Source organism: Muntiacus reevesi, chromosome 1 (genome assembly GCF_963930625.1).
Source record: "Muntiacus reevesi chromosome 1, mMunRee1.1, whole genome shotgun sequence".
NCBI lineage: Eukaryota > Metazoa > Chordata > Mammalia > Artiodactyla > Cervidae > Muntiacus > Muntiacus reevesi.
In genome coordinates, this window is record NC_089249.1 from 245,660,898 (window position 1) to 245,672,409 (window position 11,512).

General features: G+C 42.2%; 1 protein-coding gene across 1 annotated transcript in view; it reads right to left on the bottom strand.

Annotated features, from left to right (window-relative positions):
• Positions 1 to 1,374: 1,374 nt before the first annotated feature.
• The window catches only part of TIMD4 (T cell immunoglobulin and mucin domain containing 4), a 27,381-nt gene continuing 17,243 nt past the window's right edge, over positions 1,375 to 11,512 (bottom strand). The window contains exons 5-8 of the mRNA XM_065936219.1: positions 5,557 to 5,603; positions 3,884 to 3,977; positions 2,488 to 2,527; positions 1,375 to 1,557 (exon numbers count right to left, since the gene is read on the bottom strand). Of these exons, the coding sequence (XP_065792291.1) occupies positions 1,485 to 1,557; positions 2,488 to 2,527; positions 3,884 to 3,977; positions 5,557 to 5,603 (254 nt within the window). The 3' untranslated portion in view covers positions 1,375 to 1,484. The remainder of the gene's footprint in view (positions 1,558 to 2,487; positions 2,528 to 3,883; positions 3,978 to 5,556; positions 5,604 to 11,512) is intronic.

The following is an 11,512-nucleotide window of genomic DNA, read 5'->3' on the forward strand; positions in this document are numbered from 1 at the left end:
ACGGCTCCTGGCAAAACACAAATACACTCGCTGTGCTGAGATATTAGGTTTAGGGGGCATGGTGTTTGCTGTCATCTTTTCTAGCCAGACCCAAGTCAGCGGTGGTACTGGTGGTAGTTTTGGAAGGTGGGTAGGGAGCACCAGCTAAGTGAGGATGGGATGTCTCATTAACCCACAAAATATTAAAACCTGACCATCTGTACAAGGTCATCTAGTCCCATCCCATTTTCCAGATGCGGACACTAAGGCCCTGTACCTGATTCTAGATCCATAGCACCAGCCACCCATCCCCAGTTTTCTAAATCTGAATTTAGTCTGCTGGTCATTAAGTTATTTTAGCTTAACATAGAGGGGAAAGCCAGGCCAAATAAAGAAGCAACCTGTGTGCTGCTAGTTATTTCCTTCCTTCCTTCCTTCCTTATTAGACCCACCTTGCCACTCATCTTGGCACCGGGTGACGAGGCAGAAGGCTGGCTGCCCTGGGTGGGTGGTTCTCCAAGTGTTCGGGTGGGAGGGGCTGCTTTTACTAACTGCTCTATTTGTGTGAACTAACAATGGAGGGATCTAGAGGCTGTAGTGGTCAAGTGATAAGACTGGTACCTTTTCCCTCTCTTAAAGTAATGTCAAGAGAGTCAAAATATAAAGCATGGCTACCTGGAAAGACTGTGCACCTATTTCATGAGTAGCTACTGCCTCAAACATACCAGGAAGTATTTTCAGCAAGTTTGTTTCAGCCCCAGCTGACTTTCCACATTTTTTCCCAGCCAGAGGCCTCTCACTGAGGTGCACATTCTTTCCATTCAGTCAGTGACTGCTTGTTTTAGCCTCTCTCCATGGTTCCTCATGCTACTGACTCTGAAAGTGTTTAAATAAACCTGTTTTTATTGAGGAGCCATTTCCCATGGACTATATACTTAGAGAAACTGATCTGGACTGCCTCAGTCACATCATCCAGGGACTGGCCCTGTTTGAACATCCACGTTATTCACCTTCCCTTACTCTGATGAACTTTTGCCTGTGTCCAAAATTACATTCCCCAAGCAAGAATTAAGATGTGACACCATGGTCATCTTTAAAGATACATAATTGTGAATGGAAAATAATAGAAAATCTGGGCCTTTTAGAGGTAAGTAAAAATGATGGTGTGATTCCGTGGACTTTGTTTTAAATGTTTTTAAGTGTCAGAAGTGCCCTGAGATTGAATGGACTTCCTTAGGTACAATAGTGAGTTCACCGTCACTGAAGGCATTCAAGTGGACATGTGACACTCCAAGTCTACATGTCACTACTACCGCAGTGAGATTACAGAGGTTAAGCCATGAGACAGAGAAAGTGTGGTCTCTAAACTAACTTTCCCCTGTGAACCAAAAGCAAGACGGATCAGTGACACCAGGGCGATAGATGGATTCAAAAAAATTCTAAGGCTTATTTTGATGATTCACGTGTCATTACCCACATCGTCAGTCCTAAGAAAAAGGGGCACATTACAATGTGAAAAGACCATCTTCATCCTCTCTTCCATTGAGGACCTCTTTACCTTCTCCAACATCGTCTAGCCTGTAAAGAGAGAAGAGAGCCTGCTGGTGAGACAATCAAGACCAGCAGCCAGTGGATGCTGCTAAATTACAAAATGACTAACCAAGGGCTGTTTGAGTCAAAATGGCTCAGAGTCCATCCAGTCCAAGCCTCTTCTTTCGCAGATGGCAAAACTGAGGCCACGGGAAATAAAAGGCTTTTTGCCTATCTATTATAATAAGGAGATTTAAAGTTCTTGTGTTAGCGAAACATAAAATCATATCTAAATTGTTTGTTTACCAGGAGAATCTCCAAATATGACTTTGAAAAGTTGCTAACCCTCAATTTCCCTACTTATTAATATTTACTTATTTATAGATATTGTAATATTGATGCAATTATTAAGTGAAAGGAAGTTCTTAATAATAGCTTACACAAAATCCTTTCATTTCTTTTCCATAAAAGGTATGTAACAGGACAATATGTAAAATCACTTTCCAGAGACTCTTCAAACTGTTTTTTTTCAAAAAGACATAACAAAATCTGGTCCTGTGGCCTAATTTGGTAGAGGAATTAAAACCCAGGAATGAAACTGTTTATGGTTTTTTCATTTTCGAGCTGCCAATGCTCCTTCAATGAACCCCAGTTTAAAAATGACCTTTTGAAGTGAGTCACCCAGAGTTCAGCAAATAATGGGGAGAATGGCATATCTCTTTCCTTCTTTTGTGTGTCATGCTTCTGTTAATGCAAGCTGCTAATATATTTGCATATTGGACAAATACCACAGTGTTAACCAAGGCAGAGGTTAACGTAAGCTGAATCCCCACAACTGTTTTACCTCTAAGGCCATATCTCTCCAACTGTATATTTAATCAGAATGCAAGCACAAGGCATTCAACCACTGAATAGTATCTGATCATTTGCAACAGCTTGTCCAATCATTACAGCAATCAGTCATGCAAGATGAATTACCTGGTGTGTTTCTGGAAACAATCGGCTTTCCCGAATTTCCCTGAAAAGACAAGGCCGTATTAGAAGCAGAGTAGCAGTACTTATGTGAACAAAATGCTGGGGAAGCACAGAGCAACCTTATGAAGAGCAGAGGTGGTCCGAAGGTGGAAGCTTAGAAACTGGACTTGGCAGAGAAAGCCACTCCTTTCCCAGACCAGATGATTACTTCTTTTGACCCCTCATTACTGCCCACCAATTACAAGATTGTTCCAACATTATAGACAATGGTTTTAAGTTCCTTATTTTTGGTCATGCACCTTGGCTTATGGGATCTTAGTTCCCTGACAAGGGTTTGAACCTGTGCACCCTGCATTGGAAGTGTAGAGTCTTAACCACTGGATCATCAGGGAATTCCCTAAGCGGATTTATTCTTAAATTACTTAAATTCAGTTAGTCACTTGGGTTTTAAAACACTGCCTTAGGACATATACCCAGAATTTCCCAAACTGTAACATGACTTTGTATGATGGTTAATGGCAAATGTCCACTATTCCCCAAATTTCCTTTTGCAGGGTTCACTAGGGATAGGTGTAGAGACACATAAGTTTCACTACTGTTGCTCAAACAGGCTGAGATGATTATTGCTAGTCAGAGATCCTCACTTACTACCAGCTTCTATTAATGACTATAGAGAAAATTTTCCCCCATTTTTCCAGGACCATTTTATGTGCCTGTACTTTGCATGAAAACAATAAACCCTGGTTCATGACTTCCTTATGCGTTGCTTTAAAACTTTTTTTTTTTTAAGATGGTGGAGGGAAGATACAGGGTTGTGGGCCAGCTGGAGAATCTAATGACAATCATGGGCCCTACCCCCTGAAAAATACAGATGTGACCATTTCAAGGAGTTTACTGGTTCCCTGGAGTTGTCTCTCTGAGTTTTAGGTTAGGAAGTTTTACTTTAAGGGAACAAATACAAGACTAGGATGACTCACGGCTCTCTTCCTGAAGGCATTCCCAACTAGAAGAATCCTCCACCCCAAGACAGTGATAAGACAGTACTTCCCACTTAAGCGAGTCAGGAGGATGAAATGAATTAGGAGATGTCAAAAATACAGCATCAGAAAACACACAAAGTAAGTGTCCAATAAACAAAGGTGCTCTTATTTTATGTTGTTTTTCTTTCTCAAAACATAAACTCTATCAGGAGGTGATATCAAAGCCTTTGGCATCTTAGGGAGAATGAGTTTACCTGCTATCCTCCTTGATAGATGAGGGCAATGATAGAAGTGGGACTCTAAGGAATGGGGCAAGGGAGAGCAGACAGGGGCAGGAAGTAAAATCCATCCACTCCCAGATCCTCCTGGAGTTTCCAAAGCTCGAAAGGCTTCACCCCACCTGGTCCTGCCCTCCTTACCTCGAAGAAAAAACGCCAGAAGCAGTGCCAACAGCACGAATCCCAGGGAGGGAGCAATGATCATGAGCAGCTCATTGTTGCTGGTCATTCTCATCTGGTGAGACACAGGGAGGCGCATTAGCCACTCACTTCCCAACATCATCCTCCCTGTTTGCCATCACTAGCACGCCTGCCAGTGGCGTCCCCCTCTCCCTGCAGCCCACCACATTTTGCCCAATGCATCTCAACAACACAGCCAGCCTTACAAGTTAAACTTAAAAAAAAAAATTGGAGAATCTGAAACATTTTACCCAGAGCCCCCAGATTTTCCTAACTCTTCAGCATCAGGCAGATTGCTGTGAGCTGTACTCTCAACTGTCAAGTCACTTTGCTGGCCATGGCCTAAATCCTTTCAGTTCAACCTACCCTGTTCAGTTCTTCTCCTGGCTGACTTAGACTTCTAGAGGTAACCAGGTAACAGGGAAAGTGGAACTCGATTTCAAATTTTCTGCAGCAGTGATTCCCAAAGTATAGCCAGGGGATCCCTCCATGAGATCAAAATGATTTTCAGGACACATTATTTGCTATTTTTACTGTCATTCTTTCATGAGACCTGCATTCCAGATTCCCAGAGGTTGCAATTGTATGACCTGTGATGTGAAGGTGTCAAGGCTCTGATGATGTAATATGAAAGCAGACATGAGATCCTGGATCCCTTATTGAGCCAGACATTAATAAGACTTGCAAAAATGAAACCCAATGCCACTTTCCTCGCTAATAGTTTTTTCATTCAGGAAAAAGTAGGTTATTTGTGTTTGTTTTCTTGGCCACGACACACAGCATGTGGGATCTTAGTTCCCCAACCAAGGATCAAACTTACACCCCCTGCATTGGAAGCACAGTGTCTTTATGCCTGGACCACCAGGGGAGAATGGGAAAAGTCCTTCTTTTTCATAAAATATTATTTGTGTTAACATATTTATTATCCCTTTTAATGAATTCATATTGTTTTTAATTTCTCAGTTCTAGTTTTTAGGAATATAAAGGGGTCCTGACACCAAATAGTCTGAGAAGCACTGCTCTTTGGGCAGCATGCAGTTCCCTGGGGGCTACACCAGGTCCCATTGGCCAGGCCAGGCTGCATCCCTTCTACTGCCAGTCCCTTCTCTTACAAGGCAGTAAAGGCAGCCCAGTCACCTCTCTTTGAGGAGAGAGAAAGGGAAGAATGAAGAAGTGGTGAGACCTTCACTTCCTTTATAGGCTGTTTATACTGCCTGAAGGATTCCCATGAAGCAGTTTGAATCACTTTTGTAATAATAAGAATGAATGAGGGATAAGCTCAGGAAATAAGAGGAATGCTGGAGACAGGTGTTGAGGTTGTAGGATGTCCCTAATCCTGGGCCACCAGAGGGGCCACATAATGGTTTCAATGTTTATATATATATATATATATATATATATATATATATATATATTTCTTTTTTTCTTTTCAAAGCATCTATACATATAGAATTGATGATATCAATGTCATTTCTGCCAAGAGTGTCTACAAATTCCTTCACTATTTCATAACAGTTGTAATGCATTTTGCTGTTAGCTAGATATGCCTCCCCCTAATCCATTTCTGCAAACGTTTATTGTGGATTTTAAAACTCTAAGTCATATACTTCAAAATACTTCATGCAAATTTTTACCTGTTCTGGTTCGATTTCATTTTGCACAAGAAATGATGTCTCAGGTGCTGAGGAGAAAGAGAAAATAATGCTTATATTTCCTATGGGAGAATAAAATGCTACATCCTGAAACATTTTAGTTGATGTGCTTAATCTTTTAATCCTGGCTTTCCTTTTTTGCATAATTTATTTATCCATTTTTGTTTTGATATGTTTCTATCTAAAGCTCATCTGCTGTCTAATATTATCCCCCAGGAGCATCTCCATTTTATGGATGGGTAGAGTGAGTCATTAGGCCACCAGGCAATCAAATCTAATTTTTCTTTAACCACCAGTGGTAAATTCAGGACTTTTATCCTGAAAGAAAAATTTTCGGTCTATCGGTTAACAAATTTTTATTAAGCATTTATAATAGGTCATGCACTATTCTAGCCGTACCTTCTCAATGGAATTTACAACTTAGTTGTTGTTTAGTTGCTAAGTCTTATCTGGCTCTTTTGGGATCCTAGGGACTGCAGCCCGCTAGGCTCCTCTGTTCATGGGAATTCCCAGTCAAGAATACTGGAGTGGGTTGCCGTTTCCTTCTCCAAGGGATCTTCCTGACCTAGGGATCAAACCCTTGTGTCCTGCATTGGCAGGTGGATTTTTTACCTTTGAGCCACCAGTAAAGGCTCTTTAGTAAGTCCCTTACAAGTTAGTACAGACAACCAAATCTAAACAAATACTGTGAATAACTGGAAAAGTAATTGTGCAAAACTCTGGGCAGAAATAGTGTAAGATATCAGAGGAATATATCATAAGGATGACTGACCTGTTCTCGAGGGTCACATTCTTGAGAATGTGAAATTTAAGCTGAGACATGGAATCATTTATTTGTAACATAGTTGAGTTCAACCAGGAAACCAGAATCTACCGAGGGCTAAGCATGGTGCTGGGCATTATAAGAATGCAGAGATGAATATGGCGCGACCCCACCCGCATGAAATTTATAGCACAGTAGAGAAGGATTGCTGTTGTTCCGTAGCTAAGCCGCGTCCAGTCTCTGTGACCCCATGGACTGCAGCACCCCAGGCGTCCCTGCCCTTCACTATCTCCTGGAAGAGATAAGTCTCAGATAACTCAAAGCTGAGTTAGTCTCAGAACTGATATGAGTCTCAGATAACTTGAAGCTTATTCCTCCTCATGACACTGGGCCATTGCCTGATCCAGTGTCAGCAGATCAGGAAGAGCAGATGTGCAAGGCAGGGGGAGAAAGGTGAGGAGCTCAAAATAGAGTCAGGGATGGAAGGTACCTCAAGGACAATGCAAACACTATTTGCATAATAAGCAGCTGACGGATTTGAATCCGAATCAAAGTGGGGAAGAGGTTGGAGCTGGAGATACTGCTTTGGGAGTCTTCAGGACCCAGGGAGCAGATACAAACCTCAGAGTGTACAAGAAACCCAGGGCTGCGTGTCCAGAAAGAGGAAGTCAGAGGAGGTGGAGGAGAAGGAATAGGAAGCAGGCAGAGAGCAGGGAGTGACAGCAGTGTCCCAGGGCAGGGGAGAAGTCCGGCAGGGATGCAAAGGCATCTGTGCAAGAAAAACTTCCCATAGAAGCAGAATACAGAGCCACACATAGAGGAGGCCCGAATGTAACAAATATCCAGGCTAAGCATTCTTGAAATTGATCACTGTTTCCCCCAAGCTTCCTGGCACTCAAGGCAAAAGGAGAAATGTGACAGATTTTGTAAGGTTTATAAATTGATACAAGAGAGCATGTTTCAAGGGAAAGTGACTTGTAGAATACCTAGGAGCAGAAAACTTGGAAGGGGGAAATTCAGCATGTTTTCATATCCTGCAATTTAGTTAATGCTGTTTTTCTCCTAGTTATTATTCCCTAGAGCTGGAAATTGCAGGTAAATATTCAAAATTCCTACCCTGGCCTGACAGAATCCTGTTGTGTTACAATCATTTGTGATGGGTAAGCCCCAAACTGAAACCATCAAAGAGAAAAGTCAGCCTGGGTTGGTTTTTTAGGAGCTAATCTGTATTTTAAACTGGAGTCTTCTCAAGGGAGACAAACACTGCTGAGTGATACCAAACAGTACTTTCTCTTCTCTTTCTCCTTTTCTTCCCCCTCTTTCTTCTGAAAATGCCAGAAACCCAAATGGAAGCCCTCGTAGGACTGCAGCGTTATACACCAAAAAGCAACAAGAAATACACATGGATGGTGGGTTTTCTTCCTCGTGAACAGCAGTGATGCTAACGACAGGGGTGGGAGTCAGGTGCAGATTACTGTTTCTTGTCTTCTGGCTTCTGCTGGCTTTACACTCTCAAGGCCCTGAATCCTGCCATGAGTCCATTCAGGTGAAGGCAGGCCCCTCCCAGAACTTGCCAGAAAAGCAATTCTGTCAGGGGGCAATTGTAGTAGGTGGAATATTGTCCCCACACCTCCCAAAATCTTCTTGAGTCCTGCCCTAGGCCACAGGTGCAAGGCCTTGAAGAAGCAGAGCCCAGCACCAAGGTGACCTCTGAAACTGACTGAGCCCCTTTGTAAGCATTGCCAAAAGTACCCCTGATCATCACTAACAAGCTTCCTGACTTCCAGTTAGGCAAAGAGGCACACTCCAGTAAACACCCTTTAGTGCCCCAACCAATCACCTAACTCCAACCTTCCAGCAGGAATTTTCTTTGTCTCGAGGCTATAAAAATCGGCTGTTAACCCATGAAAATGGTCGGGTTGGCCCCCTGTGCTTGCAGTGCCCACATTTCCAGATCTGGGGCATTTCAGAAGGGAGTGAGCTCATTAAGAGCAAACAGCAGAGATAACATGGCCTATGAGCACATTGGGCAGACCTCCTGACTCCCTCAACAATCGTGTGCAACCAGAACCTCATCTTGCAACCTTATCTAGAAATAGGGTTTTTACAGATGTAATTAGTTAAGGATTTTCAGATGAAGTCACCCTAGATTTAGGAGCAGCCCTCAAAGATATCAATGGGTGGTATCTTTCTAGGAAGAGAAGAGGACACAGGGAGATACAAGCAGAGAAGGTCATGGACTACAGAAGCAGAGATGGGAGTGATGCTGCCATAAATCAAGGAATCCCTACAGCACCAGAAGCTGGAAGAGGCAAGGAAATATTCTCCTCTAGAACCTGAATGCAGAGAGGACAGGGCTCTGCTGACACCTGGATTTAAGACTGCTGGCCTCCAGGACTGTGAGTGAATAAATTTCTATTGTTTTAAGTCACTTGGTGTGTGATACTATTACCATAGCCCTAGGAACCTGATGCAGGAATGAAAGGGAACTGACATAAAAGGATGAGAGAACCTAAGAAGGAATCAGGCAATGGGTGCTGAGCACACGTAAGAAGACTAAATGGAATTGAAAGGCCTGGCATTTAAGCTCAAGAGAGCATTAATCTAATATCATATTATTACTAGCATTCCACTGAAAATTTAATCATCAGGAACAACCCTGCAGGGAAGATGTTGTCACATATTGCCAGTGAAGAAACTGAGGTCCCAAGGGTTGAGCAATGTGACCAAGGTCAGACAGGTAGAAGGTGGTGGGGCTGGAATTTGAACCTGTCAGATGGACACCAACATCTATGCTCTTAACAACCCTTATTACAGTGGAGTTCAAGAACAACTGTACCCTAGTAACTGCATGTTGCATTGAGGCTAGAAGGAATGCTCAGTATAATGATTTGCATTCAATCTAGAAAAGGGATGGTCCAGAACAGCGGTCTCCAGAGAGGGCTCAGTGCTCACCTGGACTGTGCAAGGCCATCCACTGGGAGTGAGGAAATTGAGAGCTCCTGTTAATATTTAATTAAATTGAATCCTTGCAACATTTATCCGGGAGGGATATATTTTAGCATGTACATGCTAGGTGGAGGTGTGATTGAACAAACTGTCAATAAATGTTTTACCGCTTGTAATACATTATTATTCTGGTCAAGAGGGAAAGAATGAGTTGCTTGGAGGCTGTGGTAGGCAGAGTAACGACACCCAAAGAAATCATGTTCTAATCTTTGAAATTCGGGATATGTACACGGCAAAAGAGACTTTGCAATACAAGTAAGTGAAGGATCTTGAGATGCGAAGACTATCCTGGTAGCCAGCAGCCCCAGTGCAATCACAAGTATCCTTATAAGAGGAAGGTCAAAATGCCAAAGTTGGATTATGTGATGATGGGAAAAAAGGTCAGAGAAAGATTTGGAGGTGTTTTATTGTTGACATAGATGGAGGAATGGGTCCAAAGCCAAACAAAGCAAGTGATATCTAAAAGCTGGAAAAGACAAGGAATTCGATTCTCCCCTAGAGAATTCAGAAGCAAAGTGGCCCAGTCGATATTTTGATTTTGGGTTCTGACCTTCAGAGCTGTAAGTAAAAATCTATGCTGTTTTAAGCCACTCATGCTCACTCACTCAGTTGTGTTCAACTCTTTGCCACCCAGTGACGACGGCTCCTCCGTCCGTGGGACTACCATTCTGGTAAATTGTTATAACAGCAACAGAAAGCTAACACAGAGACACTGGCCTCGAAGATCTTCCTAGACAACAGTGGGTCTGCACAAGGGATGAAAAGAAAGTTACTTTTTCTTTACAAGTTTTTCTTAAGCTTTGCACTTTGGCCACATATGTGTAGTATCTATCTTAAATTAGTAAAATTGTAACAACAACAACAAAAGAATGTTAAAAATTAACCATGCTTTTCCCAGGTAAAGGCACTCACTGATGCTTCTGATTAATATCTGATTTTCCTACAAGGTGCGAATGTATTTACACACACAAAAAAAACCCAAATTGGGACCCCTTGGCAGCTAGATTCTCACTGTGAGTTAGTATGGTTTTCTGGTTTAATTTTAAGCTCTTGAGTCCTGGGTATGCATGGGTACTCTGATAAAATGGAATTTCTGTTAAAAAATCAGCCCTAGACCTGAGAGCACAGTGAGACTACCAATCAGCCTCCCTAACGCTTTACCACCACTAAATATTTCCCCCAGACTTCCTGGCTGTCTGACCTTGGGCAAGATATTTTTCTCTCTCTAAGCCACAGTTTATTCATCTGAAAATGCTGCTATTTTGCCAACTGATTTTGTTATGTCCCATTTAACCTTTATATCTCTGGATAAATTTTTACAAAGTATTTGAATGACCTGAGAAAATTATCATTACATACTAATTTTTTTTAAGGATATAAAGCTATACTTAGTATAGGGAATGAATCCATAAATACTTCAAAATATATATACAAACACATACATAGCTCTTGTTTCCCAAAGAAACCTAAAAAGAAATCCAAAAGGCTAACTATATCTGACTTTGAGCGGAAATATTATAGGCAAATCAATTTTTTTTTTTTTTTTTTTTTTTTTTAGGAAAGAGATTAGGAATAGTAACAGAACAGATGGAAACAGAGTGACCAGAGCTATTCTCCCGGATGCAGACACTAAGTGTCCTTCCACCTACAGCGGAAGCTCCTAAAGACGTACGTCTGTAAGCTCTACCAGCTCCCAGCCCCATCTCTACATGAGAATCACTCCAGGTGCCTCAACCCTCTTCTCCAACTTCAAGTTGTGAACATTACACACTGCCCAGGCAAATGTGTTTTGTTACGAGCGTTGAGAATTGCTGGGGTCCACCCTCCTCTAGAGGATCACTTCAGTACCCCCAAGGAGGGAATGTTATCACGTGGGCAGTGGGAAAGGAGGCTGGCAAATAATGTACAATCTCTTCTGTCTTTCGTGATCCAGTGTGTGAGTCCAATGTGTCTTAAACTGATGTGCTTTAAATTATTTCTAAATTTTCTCAAATGTGAAAACTTTATAAAATGTTCTGTGTTGTTTAGTTGTTTAAGTCGTGTCTGACTCTCTGTGACCCCATGGCTGTAGCCCTCCAGGCTCCTCTGTCCATGGGATTTCCCAGGCAAGAATACTGGAGTGGGTTGCCATTTCCTTCTCCAGGGGATCTTCCCAACCCAGGGATC